Source organism: Antechinus flavipes, chromosome 2 (assembly GCF_016432865.1).
Source record: "Antechinus flavipes isolate AdamAnt ecotype Samford, QLD, Australia chromosome 2, AdamAnt_v2, whole genome shotgun sequence".
Taxonomy (NCBI): domain Eukaryota; kingdom Metazoa; phylum Chordata; class Mammalia; order Dasyuromorphia; family Dasyuridae; genus Antechinus; species Antechinus flavipes.
The window spans coordinates 232,778,562-232,800,369 of record NC_067399.1 but is presented as its reverse complement, the minus strand read 5'-3'; the positions used below and the strand labels follow the sequence as shown (position 1 = coordinate 232,800,369).

The 21,808-nt window shown below is 40.8% G+C and overlaps 1 protein-coding gene across 1 annotated transcript; it reads right to left on the bottom strand.

Moving 5' to 3' along the window:
* Positions 1-3,702: 3,702 nt before the first annotated feature.
* On the bottom strand, positions 3,703-20,705 carry SLC2A10 (solute carrier family 2 member 10). The gene is made up of 5 exons (XM_051976519.1): positions 19,724-20,705; positions 12,579-13,937; positions 9,179-9,301; positions 6,860-6,995; positions 3,703-5,162 (listed from the first exon to the last, which is right to left on the bottom strand). Exons 1-5 carry the CDS (start codon positions 19,725-19,727, stop codon positions 5,066-5,068), a joined length of 1,719 nt encoding a protein of 572 aa, XP_051832479.1. The 5' UTR covers positions 19,728-20,705; the 3' UTR covers positions 3,703-5,065.
* Between the last annotated feature and the right edge of the window lie 1,103 nt (positions 20,706-21,808).

Genomic DNA, 21,808 nt, shown 5'->3' with positions numbered 1-21,808 from the left:
TATAGCTTTTTATTTACAAGTTATATGCATGGGTAATTTTTCAGCATTGACAATTGCCAAACCTTTTGTTCCACTTTTTCCCCTCCTTCCCCCCAACCCCTCCCCCAGATGGCAGGTTGACCAATACATGTTAAATATGTTAAAGTATAAATTAAATACAATATATGTATACATGTCCAAACAGTTATTTTGCTGTACAAAAAGAATTGGACTTCGAAATAGTGTACAATTAGCCTGTGAAGGAAATCAAAAATGCAGGTGGACAAAAATAGAGGGATTGGATCCCAAGGTTCTTGAAAGTAGAATTCTAGTAATTTTGGGTGGACTGTTTTCATCTCATTCCCCCAACGCATATAGGGCCAAGTGTCTAATTAGCTTTGTGATCTTGGACAAGTGACTTTCTCTTTGACTCAAAATGCTCCTTTGTTAAAGCAGGAGCATAAGTCTTGCCTTTCTATTCCACTTGGCTCTTCAGTAGAACACAATATAAAAGTACTTAGAAATATATCACTACAATGCTGATATGATTGATGATAATTACAGCAATGACTGAGGATTGCTTGAAAAATAGGGACAGTTTGAAGGATAAGATTAAGTTAAAATTTATATTTAAAATTCCTTTAGAATCCACCCCTCTCATTTTATAGATGAGTAAACTGAGGCTAAATCATCAGATATTGTTCCTTGATCTTCAAATAGCAAATTAGGAACTGACCCAGATTCTGACCCTTCCTTCTAGTACTTAATTCACCAATCACATTACAACTTTTAATTTAATTAGTTTTTAATCTTAATGAGTTTTTGATTAGTTTAATAAGTAAGTTTGCAGATTCTTAGATTGTTAGAGCACAAGAAACCTTAGCAATTATCCAGTTCAATCACTTTTATTTGGCAGTGGCCATAAGGGAAGAAATGATTTAGCCAAGGTCATACAAAAAGTTATTGCAAACTTGGGGCATAATCTCAGTTCTCTTGACACTTCATAGAGGACTTTTTCTATTACACTCTCACTTAGTATTTATTAGACATCTGTGTCTGTGCTTAGTGCAATGGAAAAAGATGGCCATGTGATCTTGTACAGATCTCTGTCATTTCCTTCTTTGTAAAGTTAGATGATTTTCAGAGTCCATTCTTGATTTTCATTCTAAAATAGCCATGATTGTATGATACTGAGGTTGAAAGGCTAAGGAAAAAAGGTGCTGGAAAAACATAGAAACTGTCTTGCTCAAGAGCCTTCAATAACTCCTCAGTCCTGCAGGATCAAACAATAAAATTGCAGAATCAAAGGACCAGAAGTGAAAGGAATGTTGGGCACTACCTAGTTCTTGGAACTCATTGGACCTCCATTTCATTATCATAAAAAATGAAGTGCAAACCACCTCATTTTTTTGGTGATGAAATGGAAGCCCAATGAGGTTAAGTGGTTTATTTATAAAATCTAAGCAATTTGGCCCAGCATTCAAGAACCATAGTTTAACCTCAACCCACTTTCTCTCCCATCATCCTCTGAATATTACTCCTTAACTCTAACCAGAGTTCATTGGAACAGCCTTCCTAGGGGCAACCTGACACTCTACTGAGTGGCCTTGAGTCCTGGGAATGAGTCCAGTCCATTAGAGGTAAATTGCTATAAGCCTCTCCACGATCCAATGACAAGTGATGGTGTGCGGACTCAAAAATGGTCTAATGGCAAGGGTATATTTGGAGTTTGAGTCTCAGCTCTGCTATTTATCAGCTGTGAAAGTAACTTTGGTTTCGGGTACCTCATCTATTAAAAAAAAAAAAAAAAAGCTTAAACTACATACTTGCTGAGGTCCCTCTCAGTTTGACATCCAATGACACTGGGCAGCTGGAGGAGAATTCATAGATAAGGGAGATTAGAAAAATTCCACCCCAACTGCTCCAGGAAATGATCTCAATCATCCTCTACCTGTATACATGTGTGTTCTGACTTCACTCAGGCTTCCTACTGACACCAATTTTTTCTGTTATTTGTTCCATCCTGGATAAGTACACATCTTTATTCCTAACTCCCAATACATACATACTTTCTTCAATCTGGTTGATCATCCTTGAGAATTCAGAATCTAATGGCTAAATCACAGTGACCCCCTGTGGTAAAACTAAAAAATCGCTAGTGTGGAAGGTTTAATCTTTCTCTACGTGACAGGCTCGTTATACACTGATTTGCGCAGTTTGGTGAGCAATCTTGGAATCTTCTATGTTTGGTACCTTTCAAATTAAAGGCTTCTAGCAACTTCAGTAACTGGTACTTCTTTGCCTGTGACCTTTGAGGTGGGAAACTAATCAATACATCTTCAACACAACTGCCCTGGTGTTACCTATCCCATAAAACCTGTTCCTCTGCATTTTCTCTCTACCATCTTGACACATTGGAATAAAGATGTCTTTCAAACTATATTTGAAAAAAAAAGAGTTTATTTGAATCTTGTTTTGGAAGCAGCCCTTTATTGAACTATTGTGGAGTCTTTCCTCTTGCCATGGCCTAGAGACTGAGATGTAGGTTCTTTGGTGATAGCCCTGTTTGTATCCCTTCCCCACCCAACTTTAGAGGTATTGGTACTGGCTTCAATGAGTGAGTGATGGTGAGTGGAAAATTCATCTTAATACTCTTCCCAGCTTGTCTTTTCCTTCTTTTTTATGGTCTTTTGGGTATCTTCAATTAAGCCAAGTTCCCTTCAACATTCCAAATAAAAGATCCTGATGCTCCCAGCACTGAATAGCCCTTTGGGGTCTTTAAACTTGCCATTTAAATGCCTGCCATGTGTTAAGCATGGTGCTAAATGCAGAAAATATAAAGAAACAATTCCTGCCCCCAAGGAGCTTAAAATCTAAAGAGGGAGACAGTGGGTTGGTTGTTGTCCTTCCTTCTGGAAGAGGACCAAAATGACACCAGTAGGTTAGAGTCTGGGGGCAGTATGTCCAACCGTGGCTGATCAGTCCAATATGAACTCGGAGCAACAAATAGTCCAAATGAATATTTGGGGAGACAATAAGCAGACAAATATAAACAAACAAGATATAGACAGGATAAACATGAAATAAATAACAGAAGGAAAGTACTACAACTAAGGGAGGATTGGATAAGGATTCCTTTAGAAGGAAAGGTTTTAGTTGGGTCTTGAAGGAAATCAGGGAAGTCAGGAAATGGAGAGGAGTCCCAGATAGGCCCTAATACTCCCAGATAATCAAAAGAAACCTTTCAGACCTGACACCTCAAGTAGGATAATGGCCTTAAAGGGTATGAGGGGTCTTGATTTCTCCCCAGAGGTTAAAATCTGAGGGAGGCCTGCCCCAAGGAATATAAGGGTTCTTAATCTCCAAGAGGTTCAAGGAGCTATATAAGGGTTAGGGAGTTGTGGAGGAAAGGGAGAGAATTGGCTGACATTATCCAGAGTTACGTCTTAGATCAAAGATCTAGGGCTGGAAGTGACTTTGGAGGTGCACCTCATCTAATCCCCTCACTTTACAATGAAAGAAACCAAAGTGAAATAATTTTTCCAAGGTTATCCAAAGACAGGACTAGAATTCAGATTCTTTGACTCCAGAGTCAGAGGCTGCTTGAAATTAAAGCACATCCAAACCAATTACTTCAGACCCATTCTCCCAAACTTGCTGAACCCTGCCTGGCTTGACTACCCAGTCGCCAATGAATTTATAGAGTACTTTAGAATCTAAGCATCTTTGCCAATTACAGCTTCATTCATTATTTAATGTTTAAGAAAAGAAAACCAAACAAAAACCAACTAAAAGATGGGGAGAAAAACCAACAAACTTCATATTATTATAGAATATAAGGCCAAAAGGGACCTTGGATATTATTTACTCCAACTCGTTTTATAGATGAGAAAATTGAGGTTCAGAAATGGTAGCTGATTTGTTCAGGGTGACACAACTAGTTGTAGCTCAGTTAGGACTGGAATTTGTATCCTGAGATATGATAATAACAGTAATGTAATAATAATAATGACTAGTATTTATGTAGCATCTTATAAATATCTGTTTTAAGTAACGGAATATTATTGTTTTATTAAAAAATTGGTGATTTTATAAAAGTCTGGAAAGATTTACACAAACCGATGCTGAGTGAAACAAGCAGAACTAAGAGAATGCTGTACACAGTGATTATGTTATTATCAACTAGGAGAGAACTGGTTCTTAGTGATACAAAGCAATTCCAATAAATTTGAGATGGAAAATGCCATGCACATCCAAAGGGAGAACGTAATATGGATCAATACATACTATTTTCACCTTTTGTTTTTTTTGTTGTTGTTGTTTTTTTCATGTTCTGATTTTCCTCTCCCAACATGACTCATATGGAAAAATGTAAAAAATGAATGTACACATAAAACCTTAAACAAAAGGTTCATCCAGGAAAACAAAAAAAAAGTTTTTCATTTTATCACAACCTTGGGAATATCCTTTATCCCTATTTTGCAGATGAAGGAACTAAGGCAGATAGAAGTTAAACCATTTAATCAAAAGTCACATAGCAAGTAAGAGTCCGAGGCAGAATCTGAAATCAAGTCTTCCTGACTCCTTCCCAACTCAATACTCAGATCATAAAGTTTGAGTTGGTTCTTCTTTGTTATTATAGGAAGACTTTGCAACTAACTCTCACAGTAATAGTAAGAGAGAGTAAAAAGTTTTGAAAATTGAAATATTTTATGAACTGTGATTTTAATATTATATTTCACATTAAATACCCTATTATAAAAGCCCAAAGGGAGAAGTTAAGGCAGAGCACATCAGGGAGTTTGGTTCTCACCATCTGCCATCAGTCAGCCTGAAACTGAGACCAAAGATTCAGGATTTTATGATTGTCATCAAGAAGAGAGGGAATTTGGGGTAGGGAGAGGAAATAATCAGTCACAATTTGGCCTTTTCTCTCTTATCACACAAAAAATTGAAATTGAGTCCTCTCCATTGTGGGACACAATGATTTCTTATCAGAGAAAGATGAAAATATTCAGTGGCTGCAGTGATCCCAACTGCTAGTTATGTCGGATCTGTGTCCTTCCTTCCATGAAGCTGCAGTGTCTCAGGAGGCAGTAGCTGTATCTACCAGGCTGTACTGAGCCCAAGCTGAGCTGGGTCCTTGGCCCAGATGGCTGCTGATCAGTTTCCCAGGAGAGAACCTGTCAGACAAGAAGTACGATCAGACAGAAGTGCACAGGTGGTTTTAGGATAGGGAGAGGAAAGGGAGAGGGGAGCCCCAGGGAAGGTTTGGAGCTAAGGGCCACACCTAGAGGATGCTAGATCAAGCCTATTCCTAGAGGCAACTAAGCCACAGGTCATCTGTAGAGAGCCCTTAGAACAGGGGACCTATGGGCTCCACAGGAATTTAGGTATCATATAGCCCTCTCATTTTGGGCTTCAGAATCTGAAGTAGGACCTTAGGTGGGGTGAGGTTTAGGAACTCAACTGTGCTGAGGAAGACTGATTTTCTGTTGTGTCTCCTCATTTAAAACCAACTCTAACGACATTACTATCATGTTAAAAATCTGATTAAGGGGAATAGCCCTTTTTAGACTAAAGCAGACTGTGTCATCTACATCCAGCCCCTGTGACCAGGCCTGCTGCCGCCACCCCTTCTATTTCCTCTCCAGGATTCCTAAATTCTGACCTCTAGCTAGCCTGGTTTGCCCCAAATGCCTCTTTGGCTCCTGGGTATCATCTCCTACCACTTACAGCTTTCATAAAGTTATGTGGGGAGAAAGAAGCTGAGGATATTTAGCTAGGAGAACAGAAGACTTGGGGAGGATTTAATCATAACCTTCAAAATTTTGAAGAGTTCGGGACTAAATTTAATCTATGGAAGGCAAGAGAAAAATAGGACCTATGAAAGGAGGAAAGTTAGAGGAAAAGGTGGGCTTCAGCCTCTCTTCCTAAAGGAAATTCCCATCCCTACTAACCCTAAAGTAAAATAATTGCTAATAATTTGGAATTGTGGAATATGGAAAAGACAAGTTCATAATAGAGTAAGCTGTGTAGTGATGGTTGTATCTGGAACAAAGCTTCTTAAATTGTATTTCATGACCCCATTTGGGGTCCTGTAACTGAATGTGGGGGTTGTGAAATCATGATTTATTATCAGTAAATGTTTGATATAAACCTGTATACCCAGGATCATGAAAAAATTTCTTGGATGAAAAATTTCTTGGTCATAACCCTGAATATATAGGTATATAAAATAGGCATACAGATCAAACATCTTGGTATATATATGTATATAATTTTACTATTTATTAAAGACAAAAGCAAATTTGCATATTAGTGAGATGGATGAGCTTGTTTATTTTTATATAAAAAATTAAATCTTGGCAGAATATTTGATACCTCTTACTGTTGCCAAATTTTTCAACACTCCCACATTCAGTTAGGCAACCCCATTGTGGTTGCAACCCACAGTTTAGGAAGCTTTGTTCTAAAAGATACTAGGTGATCATCTGTAAGGATGCTTCAGGGGAGATCCCTGCAAGGAGTAAAAAGTGGACAAAGGATCAGCAAGGTCTCTTTCAGCTCTAACACTGTGATGCCAGGATTCTATGGCTCTAAAATTTTATGGTTTTTAGATTTAATAATTCTTGGGAATGGGCCCAAAAAAGAGCCATGAAGGCATGAGAAAAACCAGCAAGCAATAGATGGGTCCAAGAAGTAAAAGGGGTGACATAGAGTAGCTAGGAAGAAAGGAAAGCAGTAGTGGGAAGGAGGCAGAATACAGACCATAAAATCCATGAGCTGTTTATCAGGGGTTTATTTTCTCTGTCACAGGTATAAGGGAATAGTTTGTGGAGATTTTAAGCTCTGATCCTGACTTGTTGGTGACACATACCGTCTTCTCTGGAACTGTTGGTCTATCTCTGCTAGTGACTGGCCTTTGGTTTCAGGGACAAATAAATAAATGAAACCTAGGCCAATCACAGCCATCAGCCCATACAGCAGGAAGGTCCAGGACAAGCCAATCGCTCCTAAGGAGACAAAAGGAACAATGTGTGCAATGGGTTGTGGTAACAGATCACAGTAAGAATCAAGGATCTTTATCTTAGACATAGTGATTTGGTTCTTGTAGGAGGAAACAGGGAAGAAACTAGTCCTTATTATGAGTTTCCAGAGTTTATTATGGACAGTTCCCTTGAGAAGACATTGTGATAAAGTGGAAAAAGTTTTAGTTCTACAGAGAATTTGGGTTTAATCCTGTCTTTGACACTGATCACCTTTGTGACCTCAGGTAAATCAGGTTCCTCAGGGTTGGATTAGATGACCTCTGAAGACCTTTGCTGCTCCAAATCTATGAACCCTTTCATCCCGTCAGAAGAGGAAACAAAGTCCTTAGAAGGGGAAGGGTAACATACATCAATCTATCACAAAAGGGTAGCTAGGTAGGGCTGTGCATAGATTCCGTCTGGAATCAGGAAGATCTAAGTTCAAATCTATCTCACTCACTTACTAGCTATGTGACCCTAGGCAAATCACTTAGCCCTGTTTGCCTCAGGTTCCTTATCTGTAAAATAATGGGGAGAAGAAAAAGTCAAATCATTCCTGAGTCTTTGCCAAGAAAACCCCAAATGGAGCAAAGAGTCAGACATGACTAAATATGACTAAACAACAAAAATCAACCAAGTATCTATTAAATGTCTATTATATGCCAGGTACTAGGCTAGGAACACAAAGATTAAACAATGCCCATTCACAATGAGCTTGCATTTTAAGTTATATGTATGTGAATATGAAGAAATCTATGTATAAAAATACAAAGTAGTTTAATGGAAAGAGTCCTGGACTAGGAAATAGGAAATCTAGGTTCAAGTCCTAGCTTTGTTACTTAGGATGACTGCATTTATTTGTTTGTTTGCTGAAAGACAATCAGAGTTAAGTGACCTGCTCAGGGCAGCTAGTAAGCATCAAGTATCGGAGGTCAAATTTGAACTCAGGTCCTCTTGACTCTGTTCCATCTACTTGCTCAGGCTGACTGCATTTAGAGGTGAAAAGGGTCTTGAAAACATCTAGTCCAACCCCTTCATTTTACATGAGACACTAAGAAGTTACATAGCTTGTCCAGGATGAGAGTTTGGTTTTGAACTGGATTGACTCTCAATTTACTGTTTCTTTCCTCACCCCATTCTATTATATGACCTTAGAAAACTCCCTTAAGTACTCTGAACCTCAGTCTCTTTCTATATAAAATGGTGATGGGAGTGTCGGAGATTAGATCTAGACTAGGGCTATTTAAAGAATCACATCTTCTGTGGTAGAAGGGAACTGATTTAAATTTATTAACAACTGAGGAAACTGAGGCCCAAAGAAATGATATGATTGGGCCAAAGTCATAAAAAGTAAATTATAAAGAAGAATTTGAACACAAGTTCTCTGATTCAAAAGCATGATAATTTCCAAGGTCTGGGGCAGCTAGGTAGCACACTGGTTAGAGCACCAGTCCTGAAGTCAGGATGACCTGAGTTGGTTTCAGACACTTAACACATCCTAGTTGTGTGACTCTAGGCAAGTCACTTAACCCCAATTGTCTCAGTAAAAAAAAAATTCTAAGGTCTGGGCCAGCTCTATGATTCAGTGATCTTCACTTTTGCAGTGCAATAAACATTTATTAAATTCCTATTATGTGCCAGGTACCGTGTAACTAAGCATCAGGGATACAAAGAAAGATAAAAGACAGTCACTTCCCCCTATAGTTCATAGTTTAATGGGGGAGATGTGCCAAAAAAAAAAAAATCTGTATGAACAACCTATATACAGAATAATTTGGCAATAATCTTCCTCAAAAGAAGAAGACCACTAAAGGGAACTCTGGAAAGGCTTCCTATAGAAGAAAGAATTTTAGCTAGACTTGAAAAAAGAAAGGGAAATTAGGAAGTAGAGATGAGGAGGAAAAACATATAAAGCTAAGATTCAAGACTAAGTCTCTTGATTCCAGCTTGACTTGAACTAAATTGAAATCACACTATGTAGAACTTTTTCAATTATGATTTCATAGAAGTATTTTATTCCCTTATCCCCAGCTCCCATTTTATACCATGTCAAACACCTACCCACCTGTAATTCTGACATCAAAGGTTCCCGACCAGTGACAAAGCCCATGCTTGCCACTCCCCTGTAGGCAGGTGAAGGGCAGCTTAACTTAAGGACAATTACTTACCAATCAGATCAAGGAAGGAGAGACTGATCAACAAGTTGGCAGCCCAGTTAAAACTATTGCAGAAGGCAAATGCCCGTCCTCGGATTTCAGCTGGATAGATCTCACTGAGAACCAGCCAGGTGACTAGGGGACAGATAAGATGGGGAGGAATCAGGTCAATTCAACCTTAAGGAGTTAAACAGAACCTGAGATCTAAGTCTGAGCTCAGGTCAAATGATAAAGAAAATTGTCCTGGATTGGGGAAAAGGTTAGAACCAGAGTTCAAAACTTGTGACCCAAAATAATGACTTGTAAAATTTGATAAACCAGGAGTGATAGGGTAGGGGAGATATCTGGGATCATCGGGTTCTGTTCTGTGTGCCCCAGATCATACTAAGTAGGCAGCTATTTATTTCATCTACAGATAAAAATTGCCACAACATTCTAATCTCTAGCTAGTGGTTACATTTTACTATATAGATTTCTCCTTCCCTTTTTCTCTTGGCCTTTGGACAGTTAGGTGTCATGGATAAAACATTGGGTCTAGCTGGAGTCAAGAAAAACTGAGTTCAAATTTGGCCTCAGACACTTAATAGTTATGTGATCTTAGGTCACTTAATTTCTGTTTGTTTCAATTTCCTCAGCTGTAAAATGAAGCTAATAATAGTATCCATTTCCCTGATGGGTTGTGAGAATCAAATGAAATAATATTTGTAAAGCACTTAGCCCTGGCATATAGCAAGTATTATATAAATGCTACTATTCGCTTAGGGGTGTGCAAAGAGTCTCTCTTAAACTGATTTGGGTGTCAAAAGACTTTGGTTCAAATCTCAACTCAATCATTAATTCACTGTGTGACCTTAGTCAAGTCACTTTCCTTCTCAGATTGATTTTTCCCATCTCTACATGTAAAATTACAGGGTTAAATTCAATGAGGAAAGGCAATTAAGTGGCTCAATGAATAGAGTACTGAGCCTGGAATCCAGAAGATCTGAATTTAAATCCAGTCTCAGGCAATTACTAGCTGTGTGACCCTGAGCAAGACATTTAATCCTATTTACTTTGTTTCTTTATCTGTAAAATGAGCTGGAGATGGAAATGGCAAACCACTCCAGCATGTTTGCCCAGAAAACCCCAAAAGGAGTGAGGAAGTCAGACAACTTAAAAATAAAAGACTTGATGATGCCTAATGCCCTTCTCATTCCTAATAGTCTATGACTTATGCATAAGTCCAATTTATACATTTCCCTTTATAAAACAAGGCTACACTGCAGGGTTTGGGGAGGAATAGCTAAAACACAAAGGACTTTGCAATGCGTAGCATTTAATAACAATTAGAAAGGTGAGCATAGAATATAGAATGTTAGTGATGAAGGGCATTTAGGAATAGAGTATTGACTATTTGAGTTGAAAGGGCCCTTAAAAATTGAATACAGAACATTAAAGCTACAGCCCCTTAGAAGATAGAACATAGAATATTAAAATTGGAAGGGCTCTTAAAATATAAAACATGCTTCTCAACAATGAGATGATCAGACCAATTCTAATGATTTTATGATGATAAGAGCCATTTACCCCAGAGGGAGGACTGTGGGAACTGAGTATGGATCACAACCTAACATTTTCACTTCTTTTGTTGTTGTTTGCTTGCATTTTATTTTCTTTCTCATTTTTCTTCTTTTTTGATCAGATTTTTCTTGTGCAGCATGATAATTGTATAAATAAGCATGCCTGTATTCGATTTACATATATGTTTTACCATGTTTAAAAATAAAATAAAGTATGGAACATATATTTTAGATATGGAAAAAGACCTTAGAACATGTAACCAAAAAAAAAAAAAAAAAAAAAAAAGAACATGGAACACAGAATATCAGAATTGGAAAGGATCTTAGAACCTATTCAGGAAATCCCTTTCCCTTAACTTTCAGACTCAGAAGGGTGACCTACTCAGGCTGAGATGGCAAGTTGGAGACATGTTTGGGCCTCCAGAGACCAATCTCCTGACTCCCAGGAATACGCTCTTCTGTAAAGTGTGCCTATTTTAATCAGATGTCTCTTTACAAATTAGAATATAGAAATCTGCTCAAGGTCACATGGTAAATAGCTGCCAGAAGTGGGATCAAAGCCCAGTCCCCTCCTGATGCCATACCTAGTGCTGTTGTCTAGCAGCGTAGCTAGCCTCAGATGAAGTTAGCTTTGCTATGCCCTAATAACTAACCTAGTAAGAAGGTAGTGTGTTATGGCAGAAAATGTGTGAATCAGAGGACTTGGATCTAAATCCTACTCTCTGAAGAAAAAAGAAGACGCACAGACAAGCAGGATAGCTTCGAAAGCTAGGAGTTAAATTTGCTACATATTCCAAAAGCAGATTAAACTGTGCATGATAGAGATCTGTAGTTTCACATGCAACCCCCTTTTCTGTACATGGAAATGCCTATTAATAACTTTTTTTTTGGTTTTAAATGAAAATAAAACTATTTTTTTTAAATCTCACTTCTGGGCCAGCTAGGTGTCACAGTGAATAGAGCACCAGCCCTGAAGTCAGGAGGACCTGAGTTCAAATCTGATCTCAGACACTTAACACTTCCTAGCTGTGTGACCCTGGGCAAGTCACTTAACCCCAATTGCCTCAGGGAAAAAAAGAAAGAAAGAAAGAAAAAAGAAAAAAACCCACTTCTGTACTTACTACCTATAACCTTGGCTCATTTAATCACTCTCGGCCTAAGTGACTGATTTGTAAAACTACAAGGCTTCTAAGGTACCAAATATATTAACCTTTTGGGGGGCTTTTGGAGCATCTCTTGGCATAGACATTCTCATGTCACCTCAGATCTTCTTAGGAGGTTTCACAAAATGGTGAAAACAACCAGAGTGAGAATCAGGAGATCCCACGTTTGTCACAAGTCACTTAATTCTCCAAGTCTGTTTCTGTTTCTGTAAAATGGGCTGTGATTTATGGTTGACAAACCACAAGTATTTTATACCCATTTTTCAGAAAAGAAAAGTGATTTGCCCCTGTCACAACACTAAGAGGCATCAGAACCAAGTATTGAGACCCAGGTTTCCTGACTCCAAGTCACTTAGTACATTCTCTACTTCACTTTCTCCCTAATCTTTCCAGAGAAAAAACTTAAAGTCTGGTCTTTTCTCTGGAAAGATTAGGGAGAATGGGTTTTCTCCTTCCCAAGGAATGGTTATTTATCCAAAGAAATGACTAGTGGAATTTCAGGTTGGTTGATGTGGGAGAGAGATTTCCATATGGGAGGAAATCCCAGGGGTGCCTCTGCTATCATGACAGATAGAAGTTACCTGCGCTGTCTACATATAAAAGTGGATCCAATCACCACCACTAGGATGGGTCCTGGAGGTTCCTTGAGGATGGGAGTAGCTAAGGTTAGGCTTGATAGCATGCACTTACTTGGTCCAAATCCAAAAGAAAAGGCGCTCACGAATGCCATCATGCAGAGTAAGGCGATCCAGTTTAAGACCCAGTGCTCACTGGTCGAGAAGCCAGTAACCAGGTTACTGGTGCCATATGCCGGTATATAAGTTGGAGGAATCGTCTCCTGAGCCCCTGAGGAATTAGCCACTGTCCCTCTGGCTTTGGAACCAGATGTGTCCATCTTTAGGGAAGTCAATCTTGTACTGGCAAAGCCTGAACTCCCTGGGTTCCCACCGGTGCCCTGGAGAGGAGGTAGACTGGGGTCCACCTGGAAGGCAGGAAGCCTGGAGGCAGAGGTGGTATTAAGCACCCCAGCAGGTGGGTGGCAGCCTTGGATGGGGTCCATTGACACAGTAAAGCCAACTAGCCCAATGCCACTGACTGAGACGGCCATGACAGCACAGCCGGCCATCAGCAGCACCCTCCTCCCAGCACGGTCCACCAGTCCCATAGCCACCAGGGTGGCGGCTACTTTCACCCCTCCCAGTCCCACAGATGCCAGGGTGGCTGAAGAACCCCCTCGAAACCCCACAGAGTGGAATATGGTAGATGCGTAGCAGAGCACATTGGGCTGGCCAGTGAGCTGCTGGACAAGCACCAGGCCCAGGCCCACAGCCGTCCGGCCCCGCATGTTAGCTTTGGCCCTAAATAGGCTGAAGAAAGAGTACTCTCTCTTCCTGCTGAGACTGGCTGCGGCTTCTTCTGCTTCTTCAAGGCCTCGGAGCGGGATGAGGCCCTTGTGGGTCTCCGATTCAGACTTGAATTGCGGCACCAGACTGGGGGAGAGGAACACCAGGCTGAGGGACTGCATGAGGGCCGGGGCAGCTGCCCAGCCGAACATGTGCCGCCAGCCCTGCGCTGTGTCCGCAAGCGCATAGTTGAGAGCATAGGAGAACAGGATGCCCACAGTGATGCCCACTTCATACAGGGACACCAGCACCCCCCGGTGCCGCGGTCCCACCAGTTCTGAGACGTAGATGCAGCAGGCCATGGAAGACAGAGAGATGGCAAAGCCCACCGTGCCTCGGCCCACGGCCAGCCATGGCAGCGATCCTGCCAGGCTCAGGCTCAGGCTTCCAGCAAGCAACGCAAGATTACTCAGTAAGATGGCCTTCTTCCTCCCGTAGCGGTCGATAAGGAACCCTCCAACTAAGGAGGCGAGGAGAGCCCCGAGGAGCAGGGTCCCCACCAGGACCTCCTGCTCAAAGCAGCTGAGCCCAAAATCCAACTGCAGCTGCAGCAGTGCCCCAGAGATGATGGCCAGCTCATAGCCGAAAGTCAGTCCTCCCAGCAAGGAGACAGAGGCACACAACAGCAGGACAGGAGATCGCAGGCCTGAAAGGCAAAGAAGAGCATGTTGGCTTCCTACAACTACCTCTGCCTCTCATGGCTTGGGCAAGGGAGGAGCTGTGTCATAGTTAGCTCTCTACATGTACAAAACGCGGATTCTGCACACTAGAATTTCTTGGTTAACTGAATTAAATAATTCAATGGCTTCTGCTTGAAGTTTGTTGAGAATTTTACTGAAATGTGCCTTTTTATGCCACGATAAATTGAGTTTGCTTAACATAAATGAACTTGTCTTTCATGTGAAGGGATCTCCTGGAGCACTAAGGTGATCGATCATTCTCTTAATTAGTATTCATTGTCCAAAGCTATAAACACAAGATACAAATATTATAGCTGAAATCACTGAGTCCAAACTTTATACTTAAGGAAACTTCAGTCCAGAATGGAGAAAAGATTTCTGTTAAGATCACACAAAGAAGAAATGGGAAAATTGGAACAGGGGACTGAAGTTCACACCACTCCTTGTAACTCAGGTAGCAGTGCCAGGGTTGGAATCAAAAAATAAAAAAACAAAATTTGTTCTCCTAGCCAGACAATTAGGATGTGTAGTAAGTAAAGCCCAAGGCCTGGAGTCAGGTAGACCCAAGTTCAAATTTCATCTTGACCACTTACTAGCTATGTCACTTGACCTCCATTTGCTTCAGTTGTCCCATCATTAAAATGGGGAAAATGATAGATAGCACCCACAGTTTGGTACATTGGATCAAATCCATACTAAATTAGATGACATGCATAAAATGCTTTGCAAACCTTAGAGAGCTATATAAATGCTAGGTATTAACACTGCTGTTATTTTAATCAATCACCAGTATTTTTAAAAAGAAATGCATGGATTTTCTTGTCATTTTCCTCTTTCTCATAGTGTCACCTTCCCTCTAATTCCAGGAATCGAAAGCTTCAGATTAATTAAGGTTTTACTATGTTATTCCAATCACTGATCCTTCTTCCTCATTTGCCTTCCCCCAACCCTGCATCCAGGGTCATCTCCAGCTGCTCTGGTTTATATCTTGACCCTGAACCTAGATGGCTCTGGAGGAGAAAGTTGAGGCTAGTGACCTAAAATGAGGCTGGTCACTCTACACCCTCCCTCACTTAAATCCAATTCATTTGCAAGTCCTGACATCATCTTTCTGATGCCATGGGTCCTCTTTGAAAATGAAGGACAAAGAACAACAACAATAACCCCACAATCATGTTCGTTCTCTCTGTCTCTCTCTCTGTGTCTCTCTCTGTCTCTCTTTCTCTGTCTCTCTCTCTCTTTCTCTGTTTTTCTCTCTGTCTCTGTGTGTGTGTGTGTGTGTGTCTTTCTCTCTGTCTTTCTCTGTCTCTCTCTGTCTCTCTCTGTCTGTCTGTCTCTCTCTGTTGCTGTCTGTCTGTCTCTTTCTCTCTGTCTCCCTGTCTCTCTCTCTCTCTCTCTCTCTCTCTCTCTCTCTCTCTCTCTCTCTCTCTCTTTCTCTGTTTTTCTCTCTGTCTCTCTGTGTGTGTGTGTGTGTGTCTTTCTGTCTTTCTCTGTCTCTGTCTGTCTGTCTCTTTCTCTCTGTCTCTCTCTGTCTGTCTGTCTCTCTCTGTTGCTGTCTGTCTGTCTCTTTCTCTCTGTCTCCCTGTCTCTCTCTCTCTCTCTCTCTCTCTCTCTCTCTCTCTCTCTCTCTCTCTGTCTCTCTCTCTCTCTCTCTCTCTCTCTCTCTATCTCTGTCTCTTTCTCTCTTTTTCTCTCTCTCTCTCTCTCACACACACACACACACTGCCACCATCCTAGTTCAGGTCCTTGCTATCTCTTACTGAGATTAGTGCAAAAGCCTCCTAAAAGGTTTCTCTGCTTTCAATCTCTACCCCTTCCCAGGCTATCTCATCCTCAAAAAGCCACCAAAATGATCTTCTAAAGACAGAGGCTTAATAATGTAGCTTCCCTGATCACAAACTTTTAATGACTTCTCTGTGTTCCTCACTCTTGGTTTCTCGCTTACATTTTCTTTTTCCTTTTTTCCCCCCTTTTGAGGCAATCAGGGCTAAATGATTTGTCCAAGGTTACAAAATCTTAAGTGTCTGAGACTAGATTTGAACTCGGGTCCTGGACTCCAAAGCTGGTGCTCTATGCATTGTATCACCTAGTTGTTCCAACATTTCCCAGCCTTATTGCATACTATACCTTTTCTTATATTTACATTCAAGGGAAACTGAACTGCTAGCTGCTTCCCAAACTCATTTCACCAGCTTTCACTTCAGTGCATTCACACAAGCAATTTCTTCTGCCTGAAATAACACTCCTTCCTCATTTCTGTTTCTTAAAATTAGTCTCCCCTCAAAGCTATGCTCAAGTACCTTTTCCATGAAAGTAAATCATTTTTCCTTCTACTATTATTTATTTGTGTTGTATTATATTGTAATCACCTTCACAGAACCCCACCCCCAAGAGAATGTAAACTCATAGAGGGCAAGGGTTATGTTATTTTTGTCTTTGTAAGCCTAGTATCCAGCCAAATGCCTTAAACATTGTGGACCTTTGAAAAATAGTTGGTGAACATATTTAACATATAAAGGACTGCTTGCCATCTAGGGGAGAGGGTGGAGGGAGGGAGGGGAAAAATCGGAACAGAAGTGAGTGCAAGGGAAATGTTGTAAAAAATTACCCTGGCATGGGTTCTATCAATAAAAAGTTATTATAAAAAATAAAAAGAAAAAAAAGAAAAATAGTTGCTGAATAGAATCAAATTCTAGCTCTAACATTCTATATTCAAACATAGTTCTGACATTTTGTATTCTAAAGTCCCAGTAGTTCAGATACAATAAGCTCATCTTCTAATTTTCCTTTAGTTTTAACAGTTTATATTTTTTCTTTTCTTTCTTTATTTTTTTATTACAGCTTTTTATTTTCAAAACATATGCATAGATAATTTTTCAACATTGATCCTTGCAAAATCTTGCGTTCCAAATTCCCCCCACCCCTGCACTCTATCCCCTCACTTAGATGCCGAGTGATGCAGTAAGTCTGTAATCTTAATTCCTAGCTCCAGAATTCCATGTTATAAGGTCCCTTGGTTCTGGCATGTTATATTCTAAGATCCTTTCTGGCTCTGACATTCCATGTTCTAAAGTCCTTCAGACTCTGACATTAAATGTTATATGCTTCTGATTTTCACATTGCATGTTTTCAAGTCTTATCAATTTTGACATTTTAAAAGTCTTTTTCTAGATTATGAATGACCACAATGAAAACACAAAGTATATAACTTCCTGGTTCCTCACAGGGTCAAAGGGAAAGAAAAGTCAACAAAATGTTGACTGTTAATTAAGTCCAACCAGTAAGTCCTATAAGCCCAACCAGTCCTTTTTTGCTAACTGGGCTGATGGCCCAAGAGTCTATGCCTAAACTACACAGAATCTTCATGGATTTTGAAAAACTAGAAAAATGTTAACCAAATAAGGTGAACCTGAGCACGTATCCTTGCCTGACTGAGGCAGGCTCTAGAGAAAATGTTCATGCCATATGCTAATGTAATAATACTGTTGTGATAGACATCTTTGGAAGAATACTATTAGAGGCAAAAATGGCACAGGAGGGGCAGAGGTGGAGAGAAGAGAAAACTGGAGAAACTGGGCATATTCAATTCATATTGGAGGACCTAGAAAGGAGGATGGGAGGGTGAGGAAGGAGGAGGAGAGGAAGTACATTAGATACTCAGAGTCAGCATAGTCAGAGATCTGGCTTTACAATAAAATGAAAAGGCCCAGAAAAAGGAAATTAGTTTAAGCAAAATTTTTTGTTATGGCAGAAGGTTCTAGAACTCTCTAGATTGAACTAAAGTTCTGATTGAATGATGTGGCAAGGCCTGCAGCAATCAGACCATTGATTCCTTTGGATATGATGGTGCTGAGGAAGAGAGAAGTGAATTAAAAACTAAGATTAAGATAGGAATCATAATGTGAGAGAGATCATAAAACAGTTATACCTACTCAAACAAATTCAATGAACATTTTGTGCCTCTATTAATTGCCTGTAATACGTACTCCCAGTTTTTCTTTCAATGCACAGTAGTTTTGTGCACTGTACAACTCACTGGGCATGCATTTTGTGTAAAGACAATTGAAATAATAATAGCTAGCATTTATATAGTGTTTTAAGATTTGCAGTGTTTTACAAATATGATCACATCTGATCCTCACAACAACTCTGTGGAATAGGTGCAAATATCTGAATTTTACACATAAGAAATTGAGCCTGAGGTAGGAGGAATAAGTTGCTCAGGGTCACATAACCAGTAAGTAACAGACAGGATTCACATTCAGGTCTCTAGCAACCTGAGAATGGAAGCAGGATTGAAGAAGTAAAGAATGACATTGGAAAAGCTCCTTACCAGTTGAGTAGTAGCAATGGAAAGTTACTAGCTATGAATACAGCATGGGTAGTCTTCTCTTTGGACAATTCAGGACCAGACTGACGGACCATACCAGCCAAAACCCTCATTTTTTGATTCAAAATCGAAATTTCTGCTACTTATTACCTGTGTCAACTCATACAAGTAAATTAATTTCTCTAAATTTTAATTTACTCTCTAGAATAAGAAAAGCTAGATTAATCTTGGCTCCTGCGAAGACTGAAGTTGGTAGATCTTTTGAGTTTGAGAGTTTAGTTGAAACCCTTAATGAAGAGATAACCATCAGGCTGCCTAGGAAGGGTCAAATTGACCCAAATGAGAAACGGAGTAGATCAAAGCTCCATGGCCATCTGCAGTGGGCCCAGAAGTGGCAGTTCTCCTTCCAGCCTGGGCAGGAGATGCAGTCTCTTAAGAAAATAAACAACCAAAAAAAAAAAGATCCTCAAGTGGTATACAGAAAAATATCCTGGACTTGGGGGCAAGAGAAACATAGGTTCAAATGTTTTTTCTGTTATATTAGCATTGGATTTTGAAGTCACACAACACCTCTTTGAGGTTTGTTTCCTCATCTTTAAAATGGAGATGAGAATGTGGAGTAGTGAACAGAAAACAGATGAGATTTGGAATCCAGAAGGCAGAATAAATGTAAATTATGGTTTATGGATCTGCATAGATGGATAGAACACAGGATCCATGGTGAGAGGGGAGGGAGCGAAAGACAAAGACACAGAGAGATTTAAAAAAAAAAAAACAGAGAGACAGAAAGAGGCTGGGGAGGAAGGGGGGAAGGGAGAGAATCAAGGAAAAGGAGAGGCAAAGGGAGAGGAAGAGGCAGAGATGAGGATAAGGCAGACTCCAGTTTTTTGAGTAGAACTCTTGTTGAGTTATATCTACCCAACAAGGGGACAACAAGGAGTAGTACGAGCCTTGTGAAAGAATGGATGGGTCATTGGAGGGAACATCCACATCCATGAAATCACAGTGGAGTATTTGGGGCAACTGAACATTTGAACTATCTGATTGTTTTGAGAAGAGTGCTTTTGTAAACCTTAATGCCCTGTGGAAAGGTGGATAAGTAGTGGTAGTTGCAATAGAGGACGGGACAAAATCAGGCACTTGGTTGTACTCGGACTAGGTCCCGGGATGGGAGTCGGGGCGTAGAAGGAAGTGAGTGGATGGGAAGTAGGGAAAGGCAAAGAGAGAGAGGAAAGAGGGTGGAGCCCGAAGAGGCGGCCAGAGGACCCAAGTGAGGAGGGCCCAGAAATGTCCAGAGTTTGGGAGGAGCTGTGGGAACTAAGGACACGGCCTGATAGGATTTCCCCTTCTTTGGTGAATCCCTGCGAAGGGGCTGGGCCGAGGATCGGGGCTCCTCTCGCTCCGGGGCCGCCTCTTACTTACCCATGGCTAGCCGGGTTCGGCAGTGCCCGGAGACCCGACTTGGTCGGGGGCTGCAGGAAGAGCGGAGCGCATCCCTCGGTACGGCCCCGCAGCCTCTCCGCAAACTTTCTGAGCTCTCCTCCCTGCACGATCCCCGGCTGCGCCCACGCCACGTCGGCCGGCCCCGGTCCCAGTTCTGGCCCCCTAGCAGCTAGGAGAGGAGTGGCGGAGGGAGGGGGCAAAATACCGGGGCCCGCCCCTGCCCAACCAGCCCCAATCCTCGGGCCTCACATTGGACAGACGTCCAGCTCTCGGCTCCGCATCTCTGACCATAGGGGACCTGTGCTGTAGGAACGAATGCCTAGCGCCCAGGATCTGGAGTCGGAATTCCAAATCCGGGTTCTACTATCACTTGGCATTATGGCATTGGCAAGTCCTTTCTCTTCTCTGAGACTCAACTTCCCCATCTGTAAGTGGAAGGCATTGGAATGGATGTGATCCCTAAAGAACCTTCTAGCTCTGAATCCAGCGATCCATTTCCTCTTGCCCCGTAGCACTAGCAGTCCGGATTCTAGGGCAGAATGCCCGCGGGCACAGGTTTAGGCTCTGACTGGCCCACAGCGGATCCCGCAGCTGCAACCAGCAGGATTAGCTAATCTGGATCCTGCCCAACCTACATCGTTCCGGCTCCCTAAGGGCTTTGGAATGCGAGACTGGCACTTCTCGCCCTTGGGGAAGACAAACCGGATAAGAAAATATTGAATTCAAAAATCCAAACAGGTTTGAGTCCCTGTACCGGAGGCCCAACTGCTTCTCTGAGTATAAACAAATCCATCTAGGTGTGGCCCTGAAAGGAAAACAAACTCTCTTCTGCCTTCCCCTGCTCCTAGTGGACCTTCTAACAGAGGACTTGTAAGGTACTTAAAATGTTCACTTGCCCAATGCCTTCACTTTACATGATTAAACTTCCTTGCCAGTAACAATTCTTGAGCCTCACACCATTTTCCTAGAGTCATTAAATTTATTTTGGCTTTTAAGTTAAATACTCAGAAGTGCAAAAGGAGTCGGATTCTGGCTCTGATCCTAATTTACTTGATAGGTGCCTTTAGGCTCACTTTCTTTTTCTGCCTTAGTTTGTTCCTCTGTAAAATGAAAGGTTTCCTAAGTACTAGAAGCTCTAGAGCTGGAGAGAATTTACTAGATCCAGTGACTTTCAAGCATTTATCACACACCTATTATATGCTAAGCACTGTGTTAGGAGCAAAGGCAAAAAGATAAACTAATCAGTCCCTTGCATCCTATCTGCGGCCTCAAATTCTTCATTTTGGGAAAGAGAATAAATACTATAGCCCCCAAAGTCGTATGACAACTCAGGTCATAGAGCTAATAAATGACAGCAGGGTTTGAACCTATATATCCCACCTACAAATCCACTGTTCTTTCCTCTACACCTGTTGGGCTAGATTATCACTGGCTCACTTTCTTAATAGGTCTGATCTTCTTTGGAAGCAGTGTGATACAGAGAAAAGAAGCCTGGATTCGGAGTTAGAGAAACAGAGTTTAAATTGAAACTCCTGCCACATGCTACTTGTATGATTTTGGGCATACTTTATCTCTCTGGACTTCAATTTCCTTATCTGCAAAGTGAATAATCATCTTGAAAGAACCTTCTAGTTCAAGATCTGATTGCATAAAGTGGCAATTAGGAGGCCACAAAGAATGATGGACCACTACTGGTCATTTTTTTCCTCCCACTTAATGTCTTCTATTTTTTTCCAATCACATAGTTTTCAATATTCACTTCAAATTTTTTTCAATAGTATTTTTCCAAATATATGTAAAGATAGTTTTCAACATTCATTTTTGTAAGACTTTGTGCTACAAATTTTTCTCTCTCCAGCCTTTATTTTTCCCTTTCCCCAAGGCAGCAAGTAATTTGATATATGCTAAATACATGCAATTCTTTAAACATATTTCTACATTTATCATGTTGTGCAAGAAAAATCAGACCAAAAAGGAAAACATCATGAGAAAGGAAAAACACACCAAAAAAAGTGAAATAACTATGTTTTGATCCAAAAAAAAAAAAAAAGGTGAAAGTACTAT

Bases quoted from the DNA above. Each gene is read 5' to 3' on its own strand.
- SLC2A10 (XM_051976519.1), bottom strand. The intron at 9,302-12,578 runs GTAAGTGCATGC...TCTGTCCCCTAG, and splicing joins TTCTTTTGGATTTGGACCAA to TCACCTGGCTGGTTCTCAGT. The intron at 6,996-9,178 runs GTAAGTAATTGT...TTGTCTCCTTAG, and splicing joins CTCCTTCCTTGATCTGATTG to GAGCGATTGGCTTGTCCTGG.